The sequence below is a fragment of the Phacochoerus africanus genome, chromosome 10 (genome assembly GCF_016906955.1).
Source record: "Phacochoerus africanus isolate WHEZ1 chromosome 10, ROS_Pafr_v1, whole genome shotgun sequence".
Classification (NCBI taxonomy): domain Eukaryota; kingdom Metazoa; phylum Chordata; class Mammalia; order Artiodactyla; family Suidae; genus Phacochoerus; species Phacochoerus africanus.
The window spans coordinates 112,432,725-112,457,837 of NC_062553.1; the positions used below are offsets into that span (position 1 = coordinate 112,432,725).

The window sequence follows — 25,113 nt, forward strand, 5'->3', positions numbered from 1 at the left end:
GGTTTGATCCCTGACCTCGCTCAGTAGATTAAGGATCTGGGGTTGCATGAGCTGTGGTGTAGGTCACAGACATGGATTGGATCCTCCGTTGATGTGGCTGTGGTGTGCCAGCAGCTGTAGCTCTGATTCATCCCCTAGCCTGGGAACTTCCATATGCTGAGGGTGCAGCCCTAAAAAGCAAAAAAACAAACACAAAAACAAAAAAATTATACCATCAACTACACAGATAATAGTTATTTTAGTAACTATTAATGTAGGAATGAAGGAAGTGACAAAGTTAATATAACTTTAGCGATGATTTAAGTAATTTTGCGTCTTATTAACAGCATCCACACACTGGAAATAGAGGTGTACATAAATGTATGAAGCATAGTTTATATTCTGTCTACAGCCAAGACTGGTGTACAAGTGCATTTACAAACCCCAGTAATAACATCCTCAAAGATCATCAGCCCACTGCTCTAGATACTGAGGATCCGAGGACAAGAGTGACTTACCCAGACCCTCCAGAGTTAAAGCCTACTTCCATCATGTTTTACACTGTGGATAAACAAACCTAACTTTTATTGTTTCCAGCTATTGCCTCGCAATAATTTTCTTACTTTCCTTTGATTTTCCCTTGTCACCAGCCACTGTGTTGGTATTAGCCATTACCATCAACCTGAAATTTTAAGTGGTAATATTATCATAAAAATTGATTCCAACTTACAAAAAGAAATTGTAGAGAAAGGAAACCGCTTATTTTCTAAGGCAATCTTCTCCTATCCCCTCCTCAAGCTTGTTTCAACAGTTTGGCTCCTTCTCTCTTTAAGTTTCAATCTTTCCTATTCTGTTAGATTCCTGACCTTACCCTCTAATCATGGTGAAACCTCTTGTATTCTAAAAACAAAAATCTCTCTTCATTGTGTCCCATCCAATTTTTTTTTCTCCTTCAAAGCCTTTTTTTTTTTTCTGTACTGAAAGTATGATGACATTCCTTTTCATTTAATTGTTCTCATTAAATTAATTCATGTAATAGTTTACAAAGGCAAATAATACCATAAGGCTTAAAATCATGGTGGTACTAAAAATATTTAACGATTGGGTGAACGTAGATACCGACCAGTCAGGTAAGATCACTAGCCAATTATCCTTGTCTACACTGTAAAGTACCCCTGATTCTCTGTGACTAGAGACAACCCATTTCAAATGTTTTCTGTTTCTTCTGCTATTTATGGAAGATTCCTTAATATCATGTCCATACAACCATTTCTTTTAACCAACTCTTTGGTTTTTGAGCCACCCTCTCTTCTTCAGAAGTAATAGGTACCCCAATTCCTAATCTTATCTGGGGTTCAGTGGGGGTGAATTTGCTTTATTCTATGGTCTTCTCTTGTTAGGCTAGGGTTTCAGTTCCCTCTAGTCTGCTAAATCTGTTACCACTGGCCCACCTCCTTGCCAGCTTCCAGCCTTTTGATAACGTCTCAAGTCTGTAATCCTCTCCCCGTTCTCTTTGGCCTGATTGGTTATGCCTTTTTTTCCTCCTTTTTGGCCACACCCATGGCATCTGGAAGTTCCTGGGCCAGGGATCAAATCTGAGCCACAGCTGCAAGCTACCCAACAGCAGAGACAACACTGGATCCTTAAGCTGCTGTGTGACAGCAGGAATGCTTGGTTAGGCCTTTTTTAAAAAATCCTCTTACTCTTACTTTAATGGAGCTTAGAGAGGAGGCAGAAAAAATTTTAAAGCCTGTGTTTTCCATGTCTGAACACAAGGCCAATCCAAAGAGTTAGCCTATACTTATATTTCCATTTCTTAACTTCTCATTCTGGCCTCAACTTACCAAATTCTGGTTTCTGCCTCAAACAGTCAGCTTAAACTACTTCTTCAAAGGATCCTGATGACCTTTGTTCATCAAATTCAGTGCCTTTTTTCAGCCTTCCTTCTCTGAAGCTCCCTGCAGCATTAGACACAAGAGCAACTCCCCCCCCCCCCATTGAAAAGCAGTCTTTTTTGCTTGTTCCACATCTTCAGCTCCTAAAGTGTAAAAATCTCCTCAGTGTTCTGTCTTCATTTGTTAGTTCACTGGTTTTGTTTTTCACCACTCATTCAATGAATACCGGGCCCCCATGCCCCTGAAGCAAGTCTGAGCTGGGACAAAGGAGAGCCCACGTCACCTTCACCCTGGCAGGATTTTGCACAAAGTAGGAGTTTAGCGAATGGTTTTGCATTTATTAATGGTATTAATCAATTTCATGCATCAGTTCATTCCACAAGACTATAATTAGCATCAAATTTGCTACTCCTTAATATGACTGATGAGATTCATGGATTTCTTCAAAGGCAGAATTTTATGTTGGCCTTTGGATAATAACACTTCCACTGATTTCCTGCCTACTACCTGCCAACCATTATATACATTTTATTTCTAATCCTTGCAATAACCTTGCAAAATAGAAGATAATATCCTCATTTTACAGATAAGGAAACTCATATTTCATGAGGGTAAATAACTTGCTCAAGGCCATATAACTGTAAGTGCCTAAGTTGGTGCTAGAAGCCAGGTTTGTTTGATTCTAAAAAACACCAAATCATATCACCCTCTTCTATACTATGCGGTAGGTAAGTCTGTTTTTTTCCCTTTCTTTCATATATTCATCATCAAAAAAAATTTTAGTTTGTTACTAAGTTAATGTTTCTTTTGTGCATTATAGCCCACCTCAGGCTCAGACACATCTCAAGAGGATCTTGTGGAGAAAAAGTGCTTAACTGAAAAATACACACATCTCTCCTGCAATAAAGTCTTCTGCCAGCCATGGCAAAAATGCATCGATGGGACCTGTATCTGTAAACTTCCTTATCAGTGCCCAAAGAATGGGACCAGCGTGTGTTCAACTAATGGGAAAAGCTACCCAACTTACTGTCAGCAAAAGAGTTTTGAATGTCTTCGTCCAGAGGCAAAGTTTTTAAAAAGTGGAGCATGCACAGGCGAAGGTAGGAAAAGCCTAGTTTATTCTATGATATTAGAAGGAAATTGTCAGCTGGAGTAAGAGCCACTCTGATTAAGATAGTTCTTTCTTTGAGATGGTGCTCTTAGTTTATGTTTAGTTTTGGTCTTATCTTGAGCAAATTGTGATATTGATGTGACCTCAGAATAAATGCAGTTGTGACATATTCGATAAAAGGAAATTGTCAGAGTTTCCTCATGGCTCAGTGGGTTAAGGATCTGGCGTTGTCACTGCTGTGGCTTTGGTTACAGCCGTGGCTCAGATTCAATTCCTGGCCCAGGGAACTTCCACATGCTGTGGGTTCAGAAAAAAAAAAAAAAAAAAAAAAAAGAGGAAACTGTCTACTGTACTTTCTGTCATTAGAAAATACTTTTCCTATGAAATGTTATGATGACCACTCGGAATTCCTCTCTAGACCCTCAGTAGTAATTGGGGGTGATAAAGAAATTAGAGATCATCAGCCAGCCCTTGAGTCTAGGGCATAAGCTCTGAGGCCAGTCGTTCTTCTCACTGCCCAATGCCACGCTCTGCTGTCCAGCCCTGCAGAATTTTTCCCACTCTCACTTCTTGTCTAAAGGGATTATTCCCAGAATTGTTGAGTTGGTTCAGAACCCAGTGAAAGGGGCTTTACATGAGGTCGGTACCAATGTGGGCCCTAATCATTTCTTCCAGCATCCATCCCACCAGCTCCTGCCTGCTCCCTAGCCAACCCCAATGGCCCTGCTCCAAGGTTTTGCTCAGGCCACTGCTGGCCTCAGATGTACTCCAACCTAGCAAACTTGGCACATCAGAGCAGAGAGCTTGTCAAAATTCCATCCAGATGCCTAATGTAGTGAGGAAGTTGGGACCCTAATGTGTGGATTAGTGGGGTGGGTAAGATTAAAGGTGTCTCACTGTCGGTCCGATTTAGTCGCACACCCCTCCGAGCCCCTGCAAGCTATGTCACCCCTCTGGAACCCAGTTTTCACATCTGTAAAATGTGAGTAATCACAGTTCCTATAAGAGTCCCGTGAGACTCTTGTGAAAATTAAATGATGTACATAAAGCTCTGCAAACAGTGCACAGAAAATGCTCAAGAAATTTTAGCTATGACAGCAAACCTCAAGTTCATTGTCTTCTGATATCAATGACCACAGACAGTTCATGAATTTACAGAAGAATGTTTAAAACATTCTTTTTAAAGTTACCATGACATACACCTGCACACAGTAGCCTAAATATTTCTGTATTACTGAGTTGAGATGTTAAGGTGATGCGAAGCAAGAGGAAGAAAGACCCCTATCTGAGCCCATCTCTTACCTGTTACCTGTTAGGAGAAAAACAATAGCAGAGCTTATTTTGTCAGTGTCAGACTTTTGTTCTCTTGATGCACTAAATGCCTTAAATATGTGAGAATATGTAATCTTTGCTTACATTTTCATTACTCGTTGGCTTACTTTATGAGCACAGACTTTGGAGTCAGATCAGCACAGCATGTTCAGATGCCTGGCTTCATCACTTGAACAAGTAACTTAACCTCGTGTGTAAAAATGGGGATAAGTATCGGCCTAATTGTCATGGGCCTGATAGGAGGATTGTATGATATTTTATAGAACTGGGTAGCACAGCCACAGACACATAGCAAGCCCTCGTAAAGTGATTGCTTAGCATTATTTGTAAAAGTCTTCATGGTGTTCAAAGTTGATTTGAAATTGTGTATTTTATTACTTTAAAGGCTTTTAATCAAGAGAAAAAAAGTAAATGCCTAAATATTGCATTTTTTAAATTTTAGAACAATTTAGTGTGTCCTTGGGTCATGGCAATGGAGATTCAGAAGGAATCGTTGAAGTAAAACTTGTAGACCAAGATAAGAAAATGTATATATGTGCAAAAAGCTGGAGCCTTACACAGGCCAATGTGGCCTGCCTTGACCTTGGATTTAAACTGTGAGTACTTTGTATCACTGACTTTTCCTGGAGTTGATTTTATTTTTAATTACCCTGTCATTTTGTGCCTCAACTTCCTCAACTGTAACTCGAGAATATTAACGCTTTACCTCCATAGTGTTGTCTTGAGTTCAAAATGTGTTTATGTTTGACTAGCACTTAGAACACTGCTGAGCACACAGGTATCTGGATGCGAATCCTTTGCTGATCGTAAAATTGCGTATACATTCTTTACTATCTATTCATCTATGATTATGTCCACTCCGTGCCCAATGCTGTTTAATATGCCTTCTCTCTCTCTCTCTCTTTTTTTTTTTTGTCATGTCTTTTGAGGGCTGCACCTGCGGTATATGGAGGTTCCCAGGCTAGGGGTCAAATCAGCCGTAGCAACTCAGGATCTGAACCGCATCTGTGACGTACTCCACAGCTCACGGCAACACCAGATCCTTAACCCACTGATCGAGGCCAGGGATCAAACCCGCAGCCTCATGGTTCCTAGTCAGATTCGCTTCCACTGCTCCATGAAGGGAACTCCTCTTTTTTTCTTGATCAATCTTTCAGAGATTTGTCTATTTGATTAGTGGTTTTACTTTTATATTTATAAATTTAATCTTGTTTCTTTGCTTTCAACTTCATTAACTTTTGCTGTTATCTTTGGCTGTCTCTTTTCTTTTCTGTATTGTGTTATTTTCTAACTCCATGAGTTAAATGCTTAACTCACATATTTTCAACTTTTCTTATTTCCTTATATAAGCATTCAAGGTACAGATTTCCCTCTAGGTAATGCTTCATCTGCATGCCATAACCCTGTATAAGTGGGTGTTTTTATTATTCTGTTCAAAATATCTTCTAATTTTCAATGTCATTTCTTCCCTGATTCATGCATAATTAAGAAGTTTCTTTTTTTTCTTCCCTAATGAATATATTAGGTTGCTTTGGGGTAACTTTTTGTCATAGATTTCCTATGTGATTGTGTTGTGGAGAGAGAATGTCTCCATATGATGACAAGTGTTTAAATATTTGTTGAGACTTGCTTCGTACTAAATATATTTTAATGCTTCATGTGCAGGGTTCTGCATAATAGATGTGTGATCCATTAGAATGAGCAAGCTTGTTAACTGTCTTGTTCAAATAGTTTCCCATTTATTTACTTACAACTTTTCTTTGTCTTTTGTGTGCCCCTTATAAATAACACGTATCTAGATTTTTTAAAAAAATAATCCAATATGACATAACTGGCTGAAGAGTTTTGTCCATTTACATTATCATGATTATTTTCATTGTTAAATTTATTTTTCCTAGCTTATTTTGGGCTTATTATTTACCATGCTTTTTCTGTCCTCTTGTTTCTTCTTTTTTAAACTTCTTTTAGGTCATTCATAGAAGTTGTTGTTGCTGTTTTAATTTTCTCCCTCTTCTTCCTCTACTTGGTTTGAAAATTACATACATCCTATTTCTATTCCTTCAGTGGTTATCTTTACATTTTTACCATGAATCCTTGATTTAGGAAGTCCTTGCTCTCTTCAGGAATAATACAAAGAATGGCATTACCCTATCAAGTTTTCAATATTTTGCAGTTCCCTTGTAGCTCAGCAGATGAAGGATCTAGTGTTGTCACTGTTGGGGCTTAGGTTGCTAAATGGCGTGGGTTCAGTTCCTGGCCTGGGAATTTCCACGTGGCAGGGGTACATCCAAAAAGAAAAAAAAAAGTTTGCAATATTTTGTTCTACCTCATTTTTATATATCCCTGAAGTTAATTGCTATCATTATGTAACAAGCAATCATCCTTACCATTGTTCAGTCAGTGCTTACTCGTGTACTTCATGTTTATCACCTTCTTGGTCTGTTGTTGTTTCTTGCATCTCACTTCTTCATTCCTTTTTTTGTTTGTTGTTTTTTTTTTTTTTTTGCGCCATACCCATGGCCTGTGGAAGTTCCCAGGCCAAGGATCCAACCTGAGCCACAGCTGAAGCCTATATCACAGTGGCGGCAATGCCAGATCCTTAACCCGATGTGCCACAAGGGAACTTCCTCACTTCTTCATTCTGGATTCAATTTTTTTCTTCTTAAACCACATCTGCTAGTAGTTCATTAGTGAGAGGTGTTTTTTGTTTTTTGTTTTGTTTTGTTTTGTTTTTGTATTTTTAGTTCCATACTTGAGGCATACGGAAGCTCCCAGGTTGAATCAGAGCTGCAGCCGCCAGCCTACAGCACAGCCACAGCAATGCCAGATCTGAGCAGCATCCGAAACTTACCCTGCAGCTTGTGGCAATGCTGGATCCTTAACCCACTGAGCGAGGCCAGGGATCAAACCTGCATCCTCAGGATACAGGTCAGGTTTTTAACCCATTGAGTCACAATGGGAATTTCATGAGTGTCTCCTATCCTTGAATTGAGCCATAAGGTATTTCTGATTTTCAACAGTTTTGTGACCTACAACTTATGACTCGACCTAATGGCAAACCCTCTCACTCTTTGATCTCTCAGTGTTTTGTTTATATTTTGTATAAGCTCATGGATAGACTTCTCTGATTTTAGCCCCTGGGTATTTCCCTTAATTCCTTAAGAGCCTACTGAAGGCGTTTACTTTTAGATAGTTGTAGGTTGAGAGGTTTTTCAGATTATTCACCTGTCAGATTGCCCCAAATGACTTTCATTTGTTCTGATATTTCAGTGTGATTTGGCACAGCTTCATAACTAACTTCTGAACCTCCTTGTTCTCTTTAATTGATCTCTTTTCCCCTTTTGTTGTAATTTATCTGATATTTATATGACCATTACTGCTTAATTTTTGCTTACATTTGCCTGATGCATCTTTGCTCAACCTTTTATTTTTTACCCATTTTTCCCAACTAACTTCTGGAGAAAAGCAGGAAGCAACTGAACATTCTGGAAGAATAGCTCACTGTAACTGGTCATCTCTAGGGTCTCTGAAATAGCTTCTTACCTACACAAATCCTAAGCAAACTGAGAAGTCCAAGCAATGGTATATAGATGTCGAAATAGTTTTTTTTTTTTTTTTTTTTTGTCTTCTTGCCATTTCTTGGGCCGCTCCCTCGGCATATGGAGGTTCCCAGGTTAGGGGTCTAATTGGAGCTGTAGCCACCGGCCTACGCCAGAGCCACAGAAACGTGGGATCTGAGCCGCGTCTTTGACCTATACTGCAGCTCTGGATCCTTAACCCACTGAGCAAGGCCAGGGATTGAACCTGCAACCTCATGGTTCCTAGTCGGATACGTTAACCACTGCGCCACGACGGGAACTCCCCAAAATAGTATTAATAGATGTTAATACTCTCAAGACTGAATTGACGATGTATCTTAGTGTAAAAGCAAAATGGACCTGCTAGAATTAAACCAACTTATCCTCCCAGATCCCAGGCAACAATGGAGCCAAGCAGGTAAGACTTATAGCATGAGACAGGCAGAGAGGACACCAAAAGGAAAAATAGAAGAGCTGGACTGGCCTTGCCTGGTTTATGTTTCCAAAATTCCTCGATCAAATTAATCCACTCCTTTCCCTGGAGAAAAGAGGGGGTAAGCTATGGAGTGAGGTCAAGAATGACATGTCACATGTTGGAAAGAAATCAGTGTTAACAAGAAACAGAGGAGAAGTAACCAGTACTTGTGGGTGCTTGTCATGTTGTGAACTTTGGCCAGTCAGTTTAAATTGATTATTTTAGTTAATCTTTACAAAACTCAATGAAGTAGTCATTTTCTCTGTTACATATGAAGACATTGAATTTAAGAACTTAAGTATCTTGAGATTTTAAGCATCTTGCCCAATCTGTCACTCACATGTAGAAAATAAGAGGAAATTACTCCAGTCCCTTACCTCCAACAGCACAGTTATAAATACAAAGTACTGGAGTTCCCGACATGGCGAAGCAGAAACAAATCTGCTTAGGAACCATGAGGTTGCAGGTTCAATCCCTGGCCTTGCTCAGTGGGTTAAGGATCCAGCATTGCTGTGAGCTGTGGTGTAGGTCGCAGACGTGGCTCGGATCTGGCATGGCTGTGGCCGTGGTGTAGGCTGGCAGCTGTAGCTCTGATTCAACCCCTCGCCTGGGAACCTCCATATGCAGTTGTGGCCATTAAAAAAAAAAAAAAAAAAGCAGAAAATGAATAAATAAATACAAAGCACTAATTGTTGTATTCTAATGTTTCCTTTATTTCATTTGCAGGGGTGCTCTTTATACTCAAAGAAGAGATCCTCGTATAAATTCCCCTGAATGTCTACATGTGCATTGTCGAGGATCAGAGACCAGTTTGGCAGAATGTACTTTTACTAAGGGAACAACTAGCAGGTCCGAGGGGTTAGCTGGTGTGGTGTGTTACACAGAGAATGCAGGTTAGTATAGTACTTGCCTTATATTTTCCCTTCCTCCAAGGTTGTTTATTCCACACCCAGTCTCTTGTAAACAAACAAATGGCAGATACCCAGTCACACCCAATGGAAAAAAGTCATATTTGGGGTCTTAGCGCCTCAGCTGGTGCTTTTTCCCCTTTTGTACCTTTTGGCCATTCAAATATCACTTCTCTCCAGGTTCCTACATGAGAAGTAAAGCTGCTTGACTCCCTTTTGTTTCCATGAACATCTGAATTAAAGTTTATATAGCAAACACAAGTTAATAAAACATTAGAAGAAAGTCAACATCTCCGTTGAAAGAACCAGCCAGTGTACCTTTCTTTAAAATGTTTAAGTGACCACATCTACGCCTCGGTTGCCAGGCAATCACTGCCACTTTTCTCCTTCATCCTAACACTGGAATATTTTAGCCATATGTATGGTGTTAAAGACCAAATTATTTTATGGTGCTAAAAAAGATACCATCAAAATGTAAATGGCACTGCCCAAGTAAGCCTTGGGTGGGTGGAGGTTAGTGTAGCGGCATGAAAGGAATGGGTGAGTACCTGTTTGCCAGTGTCAGCCAGGGCTCCTGACTCCTGAATCCCCTCTGCTGACCTCAGCAAGTACAGTCCTCCACAGTAAATGCTGGTCTTCAGAAATTATAAAAGGGCTTCCATAAGCAATTTTTTGGCATTTTCCCCCTTGTTAACTATATACACTATGTTAATGCCACCACCAAATACATTTTATATCTTTTTTTTTGTCTTTTGTCCTTTAGGGCCACACCTGCGGCATATGGAGGTTTCCAGGCTAGGGGTCGAGTCGGAGCTGTTGCTGCTGGCCTACGCCACAGCCACAGCAACACCAGATCCGAGCTGCTTCTGCGACCTACACCACAACTCACGGCAACGCCGGATCCTCAACCCACCGAGCGAGGCCAGGGATCGAACCTGCAACCTCATGGTTCCTAGTCGGATTCGTTTCCACTGCACCACGACGGGAACTCCTATATCATTTTTCATTTGTGTCTGACTTTATCTTCACGTCCTCATTATTCCAAACATGGGATAAAGATGTCACCCACAACTCCTCGAATAAATCTCACAAAGATAATTCCTATTTTACAGTTTCTCCAACAAACGACTACTTTCAGTGTGTGAATGGGAAACACGTTTCTCAGAAGAAGACCTGTGATGGTATCAATGATTGTGGAGACCAGAGTGATGAGCTGTGCTGTAAAGGTAGGGATGAATCCAGCATTTAAACCCGCCAGTGCGCCCTTCTGGCTAAGAAAGCAGAAGCAACTTTACCATTGAATTGATTCCATCTCGTTCAGTTTTAAGAATGGAAAAAAAAAAAAAAAATCTGTTCTGTTTATGTTTGCACAGGGTGCCGAGGTGAAAGTTTTTTTTGTAAGTCAGGTGTTTGTATTCCAAGGAAGTATAAGTGCAATGGTGAGGTAGACTGCATTACGGGAGAAGATGAAGTTGGTTGTGAAGGTAATTTAAAGTTTTGTGGTTACTTTTTTTCACTATTTGACCCCGGGGTTTGAACAGGCTTTGTTATTATTGCCCAGATCCAGTTTGTCAATAGGGACCGTAAAATGGCAATTTCTCTTTTTTTAAATCGAAGGAGAGTTGATTTACAATGTTGTGTTAATTCCATGTGTGCAGCACAGTGTGTGTGTGTATATATACATACACACAATATGTTTGTGTATGTATGTGTATATATATACACACACATGTATAACATGTATATATGTGTGTATATATATAGTCTTTTTCAGATTCTTTTCCCCTATAGATTATTACAAAATATTGAGTATACTTCCCTGTACTATACTGTAGGACCATGTTGTTTATTTTATACATAGTAGTGTGTAAATGTTAATCCTAAACTTCTAATTTCTCCCTACCCGCCTTTAAAAATGGAAATATCTTTCTTTTTTCTTTTCTTTTTTTTTTTTGTTGCTTTTGAGGGCACGTGCAGCATATGGAAGTTCCCAGGCTAGGGGTGGAGTTGGAGCTGCAGCTGTGGGCCTACGCTACAGCCACAGCAACACCAGATCCTTAGCCCACTGAGTGAAGCCAGGGATTGAACCCACATCCTCATGGATACTAATCAGATCCGTTTCCACTGAGCCACAAGGGCAACTCCCGAGTTTGGGGTTTTTTAGATTTCATATATAAGTGAGAGCGTACAGTATTTGTCTGTCCCTGAAGCTCTACAGTTTGATTTCACTTCGGTATAATATTTTGAGTTTCTTCTCTTCCTCCTCCTCCTTTTCCCTCCCTTTCCTTCTTCTCCTCCTGACTTACAGTTAAAGAATTTGTTAGTTTATCAGAAAAAAATAGCCTAGTGCAAGGGAGTAACCACAACATAAAGCTTACTTTTATTGTTAATTTCTTGAATCCTTATCAAAAAGACAGTCAACTGTCATTGTTACTTCAGTTTTTCTGCCTTTAGAGTGAGCTCTGCCTTGTATTTCGGTAATGATTCCAATTTTTCCCTCTCTAAGAAAGAGCAAGCAAGAGCAGAGATGTAAAATAAGTATATTAATATATCCACTGATCTTTGCTTTCGGTGAACAGATCAGAATCACTAAACCAAGGGAGGTCTGGAGTATATCTTAATTTCATTTATGCTTTATGAGCCTATCTTTCATTAATCTAAGTTAAAAAGGATAAATAAATTTCGTATAATTGAATAGATAATTTGCTGTTGGGTGTGTATTCAAATATATCTAAAATACGAATCTCTTTAAAACTTAAGTTAAAACAATTTACTTGCTGTGGTGAAATTGGTGTGTGTTTAAATGTAAGGCGAAACATTTGTTAGGCAGTATGAAAAAAATCAAAGTATTTGATTGTGCCCACAAAAATGGCATACTGTAGGGGAGTTCCCTTGTGGTGCAGTGGGTTAAGGATCCAGCATTGTCACTGAGCAGCTCAAATTGCTGCTGTGGCACAGATTCAATCCCTGGCCCAGGAACTCCCACACGCCATGGGCACAGCCAAGAAAAATGGCATACTGTGGCTCCTGTTTATCTTTTTGTAAATGTTAATTAATGTTGTTATACTATTTCTGAAATATTAGTGATTAACGTATATTTAATTCAAATGAACATATCTCTTTGCTAAAGTGAGTTTCTTGTTTTGTTTTTAGGAAGTGAACATCCTGAAATTAAAGGTAAATCTATTTTTAGAATAGAAAATTTGTATTATAGAATTGAAAACAAGAATGAGGTATTATAGCTTTTATGACATATGTAAATATATTGAAATGGTATGCATTTTTTTGCAAATAAAAATCACCCTTTGCTATGGTCAAATTTCAAATTTTTGTTTTTTCAAGTCTTACATGTGACTCAAAGAGAACATTTTATGAAATTATTGGGATATTGAAGAATTGAAACAAAACAAAAGTACTGGTGTCATCTTATATTTTAAGGTAACTATAAACTGAGGATGATAAGATCAGTTTAACATTTGTTTAGGCCCAAGGGCTTTTTTCCACAGAGTGGTAAACTTTCATTCTCACATCACCCACACACAGCCTGCTAACCAAAAAACCACCCAAGGAGCAGTCCCTCCTCTTTTCACTTTTGCCAGATCCCTTCTCTTCCTTTACCTTTTTCCTTGAAACCAAAGCATCTCCTTAAGAAAGTGCCACCAGAGGAAAGATAAAATCTTTTTTTTTTGCTTTTTAGGGCCGCACCTGTAGCATATGGGCATTCCCAGGCTAGGGGTAGAATCAGAGCTACAGCTGCCAGCCTACGCCACAGCAACAGCAGTGCAGGATCCGAGCTGCATCTGTGACCTACACCACAGCTCATGGCAACCCTGGATTATTAACCCACTGAATGAGGCCAGGGATGGAACCTACATCCTCATGGAAGGTAGTCAGATTCGTTTCCGCTGAGCCTCGATGGGAACCTCTCCTAGGCAACCATTTTAATGTGACTTAATGTGTAAATCTTTTTGTTTGTATGCATTCTTACCCCCTATGTCTGGTTATCTTGTGAGCATATATATGTGTGTGATTCACATGGTATAGTATTGTAGATCTTATATTTCCTTTTTTTCTTTTCACAAAGCATTACCTTTTAAAGATCTGTCCATATTGCTATGTGTCCATCTAGTCTGTTGCGTCTAATTACTGCATAATAAAACACTGTGTGGGGTTCATTTTTCACAATTTACCCCACTTTCTCAGTTTCTCAGTCTCACGATGTGCTCTCAGCCCCCCTGTGATGAATAGCCTCTCCTTAAGGCTGCGTGGGAAGATTTCTTTGAGACCTTAGCTGGGCCAGGAATTGTTGGGTGGGGGGCATGCCTCTACTTAATTTGACTAACCTGGACTTACACGGTCTTTGGTGGAGCTGTGCGGGTCCTCACCTTCACCAACAACACCTGAGGGTCCCCTCAACCCCCATTAACATTTAATGCCATGCAGCTTTCGAGTTTTGCTAGTCTCCTACTCTCAAGTGAGATGGCATCATTTATTCATTTGAATTTTTGTCATCACCAATGATTTAGAGTTTCTTTTCATATGCACACTAGCTTTTTGAGTTTCCTCTTTCTTTCTTCTATCCTTTTGCCAGTTCACATTTTTTGCCTCATTTCATATTGGGGCTACAGTCTTCTTTCTTGTTGTATTCTAGATATTAATCCATTTTCAGGTTTGTTTGTTTGTTTTTGTGAGAGTTAAGTTTTATTTGGGGTGAAATTAGGACTTAAGCCCAGGAGACAGCTTCACAGGTAGCCCTGAGAAACCGCTCCTCATTTTCAGTTTTGGACAAAATTGCAAAAATGCAAATTCCTTCTTCCATTCTGTCACCCATCTATTAACTTTAGCCGCCTTAGCCATAGTGAACTTTGTTGAATAGAAATCTTTAATCTTTACATGTTTAAATTTTACTTAATCAAAGTATTGATTGTTTTTCTTGTGGTTTATGCTTTTGGAGTTTTTGCTACTCTTCTTTTTTTGGGGGGGGGAGATAGCTTGTTAGAAAGCCATTAACTTTTTTTCTAATTTTATTTTTTTATATCACTCAATGAATTTATTACATTTATAGTTGTGCAGTGATCATCACACCAGTGTACATCCAATACACCTCAGCTGCGCTGGATTTTCCCCCTCTTCCTTGGCTGAGCATTTAACATGAAATCTTCTCTTTGGTTCATGTGCTTGCTTTTGTGAAAGCTCTGAGCAGAAAATAGCCTAGGTGTGTGGCTTAACAGATGCATCTATGTCTCTCCCTCCAAAACTGGAGAAATCCAGGGGTAAGACACAGGATTGCTGCAGCAAAGTAACATTGCCCTTCTGGGCTGCAACCTCATCCAAGACAGAGCAGATGTGGTGGAAAACAGCTTTGCATCCACAGGTCAAAGAAGTCAGAACCATGTCCATGTCGGAAGTGTTCTAGGATGGCAGAGTAAAGATGGAATCATCCCATATAACTTCAAGCACAAGTCTAAGAAAGGAAAAAGAGAGAATCTGTTTATGTTTTTGTTTAACTCTTGACTTCTGCATCCCAGATGACTGATAATAACCATGCCTAATACTAAAACCAATGAAATATTGCATGACCCCTGTTAAGAGATGCCGTATTATATGCAAAACGAGAAGACCCTTTTTAATGTCAGCTCAGGACTCTTTTGGTCAGTGTTGGTAACTGCTCCCTACCTTAAGTAAAGACCTTGCAAATGAAGAGTTGGCAAGAGAAGTGTTGCTTCTCTGACACAGGCATTTTGCCTGCTGTAAAGGCAGGAATCTGCAGCACCTGGCACATTCACTTGTGCCAACAGACCCTTCTAGTCTGGGCCTGAAAATTTTCTTACCTAGTTCATTGTGAGCCTTCCCAATTAGCTAGCTGTACAAAGGAAAAAGATGATGTGCTTGGGGATTTTGCAGTATCTTTTTTAAAGGTAGGACAAGGTTTAGACAGAAAATTGTTATCAAAGTTTAAATGATTTTAATGATTTGATTTTTACCATAAACACAACTTTAAACATTGGAACTTTTGTTTGATTATAGAAGAAACAGAAATGTTGACTGCTGACATGAATGCAGGTAAGTTGACATTATTCTTTTTTACTAGGACTTCATTGGTTAAATTTGCATTTTAATGTCCTGTGTGTGTATATGAGTATGTATGCATGTATGTAATATAGGTGAATTGATTCAAGCAACAATTACCTTTGATATCAATTTAAATAGAAAAAAATACTACTTTCCTTATCTTTGTTGTTGTTGTTGCTTTTTAGGGCCACACCTGCAGCATATGGAAGTTCCCAGGCTAAGGCTCGAATTGGAGCCACAACTGCTGGCCTTTACCACAGCCAGAGTAATGCCAGATCCAAGCCGCATCTGCAACCTACACCACAGCTCACGGCTATGCCAGATTCTTAACCCACTGAGTGAGGCCAGAGATAGAACCCACATCCTCATGGATCCTAGTCTGGTTTGTTAACCGCTGAGCCACGGCAGGAACTCCTACTTTCCTTATCATTTTAAAGAAAAATTAGCATAAATGCTTCTCGAGAACTGCTGTTAAAATGGGTTAATACATGTGGCTAATTTTGAAATGAAAACAATACTCTAGTTCTGCATGAGATTTTTCTCTTTCTTATGAGCTATGTCAGGTCAAAACCAACCAGATTTCAAGTATGATCCAGGACATTCATTTTTTAGTTAGAAAAGTAGTAGATGTTAATTGAATTAATCTGTTCTTTTGCAATATTTAAAAACCATGAGAACAGAAGGTCTGTGAAGATCTGTATCCTGGCCAGTTGTGCACTAAGAGCAGAATTTAATTAAAGTAATAAGTTTCTGGGAAGACAATAATTGATAAGAGCTTTTGAGCCAGACTGACTTGTATTAAATTCTGACTCAGTTATTTGTTAACTATGTGATCTTAGCGGAGAAACAAGCAAACACATATTGGGAATGAAATATCTCCCTGTTCTAGGAGGCTCTAAAACTGAAGTTCAGGGAGTTCCCATTGTGGCACAGCAGAAACCAATCCGACTGGGAACCACAAGGTTGCGGGTTCGATCCCTGGCCTCACTCAGTGGGTTGAGGATCTGGCGTTGCTGTGGCTGTGGTAGCTGCAACTCTGATTAGACCCCTAGCCTGGGAACCTCCATGTGCCGCGGATGTGGCCCTAAAGAGACCAAAAAAAAAAAAAAAAAAAGACCAAAAATAAATAACTAAATAAAACTGAAGTTCATTTAAGACTCCCTTCTAATTGCCAGACCCAAAAATTAATCAATAATTTTTTTTTTAAATGAGACAGTGAGTGAAAGATTTAGTCAGAGGGCTTCCAACAAAGGCCCTTCGTTTTCTCCTCAGGGTAACATTAATTTTCAGATACTACCAAAGCTGGTTTCACAGTCCTCAATAGATGGGCTCTCTCTTCTTCCAAAGGTCCAAGCAGAAATTTCAAATTTATCGTCACACTTTTCCCCCAACCCAGTTCTTAGGATGGATGGGATGCCCCCCAAAATCTTTTACCCACATTTGTTCACAACTTTTCTTCTTTGAGGACTTACCTCCTTCTTATATGTTCATCACAGTTGAGAGTGGTATTAATTTTCCTTTCTCATTTGGGGCTAAGAAGCAAGTTTGCAAAAATTTTCATGATAAAATGGAACAAGGAGAGCACCTTCTCCTTTTACTTCCTTCTTTTGTCACGAACTCTCTCGCAAATTTATGTCTTCAGCCGTGCCCTGCCAGGTTTCCCAGTGACCGATGTGCCATGTCTGCGTGCTCACAGGGGAAGGAAACATCGTCACATGGCAAGTGGCTAAAAACACAGGCCATCGCCAAGCCCACTGATCCCAGATTGTCCAGGGGTTCCTGGCACATTACCTCTCAGGGTTAATATGGTGATTAAATGATATAAACTGTATACAACTGTACTTAGCATGGGGCCTGACACATAGGAAGTACTCTATGCTAATATCATTAATGTTAATATTATTGAAAAAAGTCCCATATAAACAGCCTCTAGAAAGTTAAAACCTATGAAGGTGAGAAGTTAGAATTCTCCACTGACCCTGTCCTCAGGTGTCACTCCCATCCTGAACTGCCACATTAGTCATGCCCTGGGCATGTGGCTTCTCTCTCATCTGCCAGAGGCTGGCAGGCTAATGAGTCCACCTTTCGGCAGAACTTCAGAGAATCAAGCCAATTTTAATACTAAGCCATCGTTTTTAAACAAGGTGAATAGCACAGTTTAGCATCCAAAATAATTTACTAACGAATCTGGACTGTGTCATATTTGTTGTGACTCTGCAGTTTTAATGGCATGGAAAATCAAGAAGTTTGCCCAGAAGGTAATGGTTTCAACATCGTAATGATACAATCTCTTCCTTTCTTAAAGAAAGAAAACGGATAAAGTCATTTTTCCCTAAACTATCCTGTGGAGTTAAAAACAGCACGCACATTCGAAGGAAACGAGTCGTAGGAGGACAGCCAGCAGAAGTGGTAAATTTGCACGAAAATTTATAATATCACCTCCCAGGAGCAGCCAAAGTTTGAAAAAAGTGTGGGGCTGGGGTGGGGTGGGGAGAATACTCAGTTATAAGATACTGAGGGTCTTGAGACTAGAACATCTTCAAGCCACCTGTCTGGTAGGATGGCAGTGACGAAACAAATATCTTTACAGGGGGACTTCCCATGGCAGGTGGCAATTAAGGAAGGTGAGAAAATCAACTGTGGAGGAATTTATATTGGTGGCTGTTGGATTTTGACTGCTGCACATTGTGTCAGGTAAAGAAAGTCTCCAGCAGATTTTGAATTTCCTGAAAGAATGAAATTGGGTAATAGAGATTGTGGCAGGTGATAAATAAAAGCATACATAAGAGGAGTTTCCTGTCATGCCTCAGCGATTAACGAACCCAACTAGCATCCATGAGGATGCGGGTTCCATCCCTGGCCTCACTCAGCGGGTTAAGGATCTGGCGTTGCTGTGAGCTGTGATATAGATCGCAGATGTGGCTCAGATCCTGCGTTGCAGTGGCTGTGACATAGGCTGGCAGCTGTAGCTCCAATTTGACCCCTAGCCTGGGAACCTCCATATGCCTCGGGAGTGGCCCTAAAAAGACCAAAAAAAAAAAAAAAAGGCAAAAAAACCCTCAAAAAACGTGCATAAGAAGAGTCATAGACAAGTTCCACTCTAAGCACTCTGATATTCATGATTGGGATCCCAGAGGCCAGTTCCCCAGAACCCAGTATGCTCCCCACAGACCAAATAGTTGATCCCAGCTGACAAGGACAGATCAGACCTGTAGGTACCAAGTTATTTCATTTGGCTCACTTGCATGGGTCAAGGTCAGCTTGGAGGACAGAGCTCAGGATGCTGCCCTCAGTTCTGACCTGTAAGATGAATGAAACATCATTTATTGAGCACCTCTTACAAAACTGATACTGTGCCCACCACTTTCACAGATGTTGTTTTAATATTCTCAACAGTCCTAAGAAGTAACTATTATTCCTCCCATTTTCTAAATAAGTTGACTGAGACTCTAGAAGTTACATAACTTGGCTAAAGCTATGCTACAAGTCAGTAGCAGAGCCAGCGTAAAATCAAGTTCAACACATTTGATGGTAACTTAGATGAAAGCCTGCTTAGAAGATATTCAGGTCACCCAAAGTTGAGAGGAATAGGAAATCTGTGGAATGACTCCCGTAAAATTCTGACAAATTGGAGCAATGCACCAAATCTAGTTTCTTCCTTTTGTTAAGACCCTTTTCTCTTGGCATCTGTGACACAACACGCTCCTGTTTTTTTACCTACCTCTCTAGCCATACCCTCTCTCCCTTTTTTGCAGCTTCCTCCTTCGGTGACTGAGCATTTCTGCTCAAGTGAAATAATGCAGTTCCTCAACCTGTGTCCTGGCTTCCTCTTCCCTTCTTACTCTTTCCTTCTAAAATTATTTGTACTGGTGTTCCTGTCATGGCTCAGCGGTTAACAAACCAGACTAGGATCCATGAGGATGTGGGTTCCATCCTTGGCCTCACTCAGTGGGTTAAGGATCTGGCATGACCGTGGGCTGTGGTGTAGGTTGCAGATGCGGCTTGAATCTGGCATTACTCTGGCTGTGGTATAGGCCTGCAGCTGTAGCTCCAATTCGACCCCTAGCCTGGGAACTTCCATATGCTGTGGGTGTGGCCCTAAAAAGCAACAATGACAACAACAAAGATAAGGAAAGTAGTATTTTTTTTTCTATTTAAATTGGTATCAAAGGTAATCGTTGCTTGAATCAATTCACTTATATTACATACATGCATACATACTCATATACACACATAGGACATTAAAATGCAAATTTAACCAATGAAGTACGGCCCTAAAAAGCAAAAAAAAAAAAAAAAAGAAAAAAAGAAAAAAAGAAAAAAGAAAAGGAAAAAAAGAAAATTGTCTGTACTTAAAATACTGCTGTATGCTGACATAGTGATATTTCCAGCCTAGACCTCCTTTCCAATCACAGACCCTACGGTCAATCGACCGTGAGTACCTCTTGACTATATCAGAAATACATTACGTTCAAAAAGTCTAAGACTGAACTCATGATAGGCCTCTTCTCCCAAATATGGTCCTGACCTAGTTTTTCCTGCCTCAGCAAAGGACACCATTCGTCTAGTTACACAAGGCAGAAATCTAAAAATCATGGTGTTCCACTCCCTCAACCCTACCAACAGTCCAGCTAGCTTATCACCAAATCCGGATGGCTTTTTTGGGTTTTTTTTGTTTGTTTGTTTTGGTTTTTTTTTGTCTTTTTAGGGCTGCACCAGCAGCATACGGAGGTTCCCAGGCTAGGGGTTGACTCAGAGCTGCAGTCGCTGGCCTACACCACAGCCGTAGCAATGCGTGATCCAAGCCGTGTCTTTGACTTATACCCTAACCCCAACCCTAACCCTAATCCAAGGGCGACAGTGGATCCTTAACCCACGGAGCAAGGCCAGGGATTGAACCCATGTCCTCAGGGATACTAGTCTGGTTCTTTAACCACTGAGCCACAACAGGAGCTCCCCAGAAGGTATTTTTAATTTCCAGTTATTTAAGTTTCAAAACTTCTTTTCATCTCTGCTATTACCCTGCTTCCACCTCTCTCCTGGAATATACTAACCTCCTCCTAATTGGCTTACCCATATTCCCTCTGCCCACGCTGCCCCCATCTATCCATTGCCTACTGAATTTGACCACTTGCCACTTAAAATTAAGTGGCTTTGGAATTCTGCTTATGGCTCAGGGGGTTAAGAACTGGACCAGTATCCATGAGGATGCAGTTCAGTCCCTGGCCTTGCTCAGTAGGTTAAAGATCCAGCGTTGCCGTGAGCTGTGGTGTAGGTCGCAGACGTGGCTCATGTGGCGCTGCTGTGGCTGTGGCGTAGGCCAGCAGCTATAGCTCTGATGAGACCCCTAGCCTGGGAACTTCTATATGTGTGGGTGCAGCCCTAAGAAGAAAAAAAAAAAATCAATGGCTTTGCATTCCACTTGGAATAGAAAACTAAACAAAAGGTTTAACACAGCTCATCAGATCCCATGTGATCTGACCCTTATTTCCTTTGCCAATTTCATCTTGCTCCATAGTGTCACCTCTAGCTCCCTGCTCCACCTGCTCTGGACTTCTTTCAACTACTCAAGTGCACCTTGCTCTTTGCTGCAAAGAGACTTCCACATATATTTCCCTTGCCTGAGAGTGGCTTTTCTACCCTGCTTCCCTAGATAGTACTATTTATTCCCATCTCAGCTCAGGAGTTCTCGTTGTGGGTCAGTGGTTAACAAATCTGACTAGGAACCATGAGGTTGCAGGTTCGATCCCTGCCTCACTCAGTGGGTTAAGGATCCGGCATTGCCGTGAGCTGTGCTGTAGGTTGCCGATGCGGCTTGGATCTGGCATTACTCTGGCCGTGGTATAGACCAGCAACTGTAGCTCCAATTCGACCCCTAGCCTGGGAACCTCCATATGCCTCGGGTCCAGCCCTAAAAACACAAAAAGACAAAAAAAAAAAAAAAGGCAGATCTCAGTTCAATCCTCACTTCCTCAGAGAGCCTTCCCTGACTCCCTGAAGTGTAAGTCCTCCTGATAAGTTCTCAGAATCCCATGTTCTGTGAGTTCCTCTCACTTTTCACAGTAGAATGCATATCTTCATTAGTGTGATTATCCATTTAATACCACATTCTTTCCTGGACCCTGCACTCCATGATGGCAGGAACTAGTCCTCATTTTGCTCAGTGGCTAACACAGTGCCTGGTAATAGTAGGTACACACTAAATATTTAAGTAAATTTTTTTTTCTTTTTAGGGCTGCACTTGCGGCATATGGAGGTTCCCAGGCTAGGGTCAAATCGGAGCTGCAGCTGCCGGCCTATACCACAGCCATAACAATGTGGGATCCAGGCCACGGCTTGGACCTATACTAGAGCTCACGGCAACAGCGGATCCTTAACCCACTGAGCAAGACCAGGGATCAAACCCGTGTCCTCTTGGATACTAGTTGGATTCATTCCTGCTGTGCCACAACAGGAACTCCTGTTAAGTAAATTCAGTGGATAAATAGAGTTAACTATTAACCAATATCCAGGACCTCTGATCCTGAAAAGCAACCAAAATGAATACAAAGCACAGCATTCTTCGAATGCCCAATGTAAGTAAAAACATCCTGAACTTTTCATTAACTCCTAGGATATCACTGTGACTCCTTGAAAAAATGGTGGTAGATGCTCAATTTACTAAAAAAGCACGAGGGGAAAATTGGTATGAAAATAGCGTGAGGCACAAGGCCAGGAAATATTTACCCACTGACCATTTCAACCTAATTTTGAGACAGCTACTGTGTTCCAGATGCAGTACTTGGCACAGGCATCTATCCCATCTTTGACTTCAGGTAGCCCAGTCAAACAGGGAGAAAGGCTTGTGAGCCAATAAATGCAATGCTAAGTTAGGCTGAAGTCAGTCCCAAAGGGCAGAATGATGGCTGCTGTGGTCATCACTCTGGGAACCTCTGGGGTTAGCAAAGCAAGGAGCGTCTGGCTCTGACTCCCCATGTCCTCAAGCACATTTCTGGCTGATGCTCTCTGGTCTCTGCTTAAACACCTCAGGGCCAGTCCTCTCGCTTCAGAGGCAGCCAGCTCATTCTACTTCTGGCGTCTCTGGTTGTCAGTGAGATCTTTATGGCCCTCATATTGAGCAGTTAGGTGAACAATTCCTCTCTTCCTTTATGCATTGACTTCTGCCCTGAGAAAATATAATTGCCCTGCTTCATGACAAGAATTAAAAAAAAAAAATCTGGGTAAATGAAAAAGCTCCTTAAAAAAGGAGAATATAAAGATGAATCATCAGAAGTCCAATTTACAGGTTTTGTTTTGTTTTGTTCTGTTTTTTTGTCTTTTTGCCATTTCTTGGGCCGCTCCCGTGGCATATGGAGGTTCCCAGGCTAGGGGTCCAATCAGAGCTGTAGCCACCGGCCTACACCAGAGCCACAGCAACACGGGATCCGATCTGCATCTGCGACCTACACCACAGCTCACGGCAATGCTGGATCCTTAACCCACTGAGCAAGGCCAGGGATAGAACCTGCAACCTCATGGTTCCTAGTCAGATTCGTTAACCACTGAGCCATGACGGGAACTCCTACAGTTGGTTTTTTCCTCGATATATTTATTTCCCTTTTCATTTCTGTTACAGAGCCAGCAAAGCTCCTCGTTACCAAATATGGACCTCATTTACAGACTGGTTAAATCCTGACCCTCAGATAGTCGTTCAGTTTGTAAAGCAAGTTATTATTCATGAAAAGTACAATGGAACCACCTACCAAAATGACATAGCTTTGATTGAAATGAAAAAGCAGCCAGGCCGAAGCGAATGTGTGTTGCCTAAATCCGTTCCTGCCTGTGTCCCCTGGTCTCCGCATCTGTTTCAACCGAATGATAAATGCATCGTTTCTGGCTGGGGTCGAGAAAAAGGTATGTATTTTATAGTTTGTTAATCAGAACTTGGGGGGTGAAAATGGGTGGTAATAGGAATGCATAGGCGCTAATCTCTTATTGTTCAGAGAGAAACATTGTGCCAAATCCAGTAAAACGAGGGTCCAGCTGGGGCTGCCTTCAAAGGCATGGGACCTGTGTGGTTGCCCAGTGTTCCAGGCTCCAAGGGCCTTGTGCTTGGTTTACTGCTCTGCTGTCACCATCATGAAATTCTTAATAATTTTTGCAGGGGCTCTACCTCACATTTTTAATTTTCATTGGATTCTGCCAATGATTTTATTGATCCCGATCCAGAGTTTCACAGGGGATATCTCTGCTCTGTGATACCAGAAGATACATTGAGGGGTAACCGTTCACCCCCCCAAAAAATAGAGTGAAAGGGAATAGATAGCAGGGACTTTGGGGGATTTGTTGGAAAGACGTAGGGGAAAGATTAAAAGGTTTTCAAAGGGATAGTCATAGTACATGCTGAATCAGTGATCCCACAGCCCTCCTGACCTCTCCCCTCTACTCCCCAGTTCTAGGCCTCACGCCCCCACATCCCACAAAGAGAAAGAGAACATAAAGAATTCATTCTTTGATTTCCTAAGAATTCTTGAGATGAATATTCAAGTGAATAAGAGATGTAGACACTTAGGGACAAGTTATTAGAAAGACTTGCTAAATTAGAGATGGATTAGACTTAAATTAGCCAGTGCTTTTCCCTTCCTAAAGAGTTAGCTTAGATATTTATCTTTTGGCCTCTTAGACTCTAAGTGACTTCACCACACTGGTCTTATAGACTCCCACCCCAACACATTCTTTATTTATTTATTTATTTATTTTGTCTTTTTGCCTTTTCTAGGGCTGCTCCTGCAGCATATGGAGGTTCCCAGGCTAGGGGTCTAATCGGAGCTGTAGCCCCCAGCCTACACCACAGCCACAGCCATGCCAGATCCCAGCTGCATCTGCAACCTACACCACAGCTCACGGCAATGCCGGATCGTTAACCCACTGAGCAAGGCCAGGGATGGAACCCAAAACCTCATGGTTCCTCCTTGGATTCGTTAACCACTGAGCCATGACAGGAACTCCCCTCAACACATTCTTTATTTTTTATTTTTATTTTTTTGCTTTTTAGGGCCACACCCATGACATACAGAGATTCCCAGGGAAGCGGTCAAATCAGAGCTATAGCTGCTGGCCTACACCACAGCCACAGCAATGCGGGATCCTTAACCCACTGATGGAGGCCAGAGATCGAACTCGCAACATCGTGGTTCCCAGTCCTATTCGTTTCTGCTGCACCACATGGGGAACTCCTCAACACATTCTTTATAATCACTGTATTGAAAAGTATAAAATATGCATATAAATTAACCTAGATATGTAGTATGTTTGAATACCCAAGACTTATAGAATACTAAATTTTATTAGTAATTAATTCATCCAGAAAGTATTATACCCTTATATTTATTCCATTTTTTAAAATATTTTAATTAGGTACTTTTACACATATACGGAAGAGTAGAAGTAAAAGTATAATAAACCTACTTTTTGTCAGGCAGTTTTCACAGTTATCAACGTCCTACCATTTTTGCTCTATCTCCCTGAATTGATCGCAATCACAATAGGATAATTAGGGAAGTTTATTTATAAAGGGTTAATTAGAGAGATGCGGGTGGGAGGTTGGGGAACCACAAAGGCTATACAGGAACCCAGGACTCAGGGTACCAGAACTGAGACCTTTCCCTAGATCTGAAGGTGGAAGGCAAAGGAGAAGTTACCAGGAGAAAGAGCCTTGGGTAGAACAGGCTACCTTGAGAGAAGTAATGACCTTCAGGGCGGGTGCGGGGAGAGCATTGAAAAG

General features: G+C 40.9%; 1 protein-coding gene across 2 annotated transcripts in view; it reads left to right on the plus strand.

Annotated features, from left to right (window-relative positions):
* Positions 1-25,113, plus strand: part of CFI (complement factor I) — a 36,551-nt gene that overhangs the window by 7,795 nt on the left and 3,643 nt on the right. For both annotated transcript variants that reach the window (XM_047799028.1, XM_047799029.1), the window contains 10 exons: positions 2,695-2,974; positions 4,760-4,913; positions 9,097-9,263; positions 10,391-10,504; positions 10,652-10,762; positions 12,432-12,455; positions 15,306-15,341; positions 17,656-17,759; positions 17,941-18,044; positions 22,966-23,243. In XM_047799028.1, the coding sequence (XP_047654984.1) occupies positions 2,695-2,974; positions 4,760-4,913; positions 9,097-9,263; positions 10,391-10,504; positions 10,652-10,762; positions 12,432-12,455; positions 15,306-15,341; positions 17,656-17,759; positions 17,941-18,044; positions 22,966-23,243 (1,372 nt within the window). The remainder of the gene's footprint in view (positions 1-2,694; positions 2,975-4,759; positions 4,914-9,096; positions 9,264-10,390; positions 10,505-10,651; positions 10,763-12,431; positions 12,456-15,305; positions 15,342-17,655; positions 17,760-17,940; positions 18,045-22,965; positions 23,244-25,113) is intronic.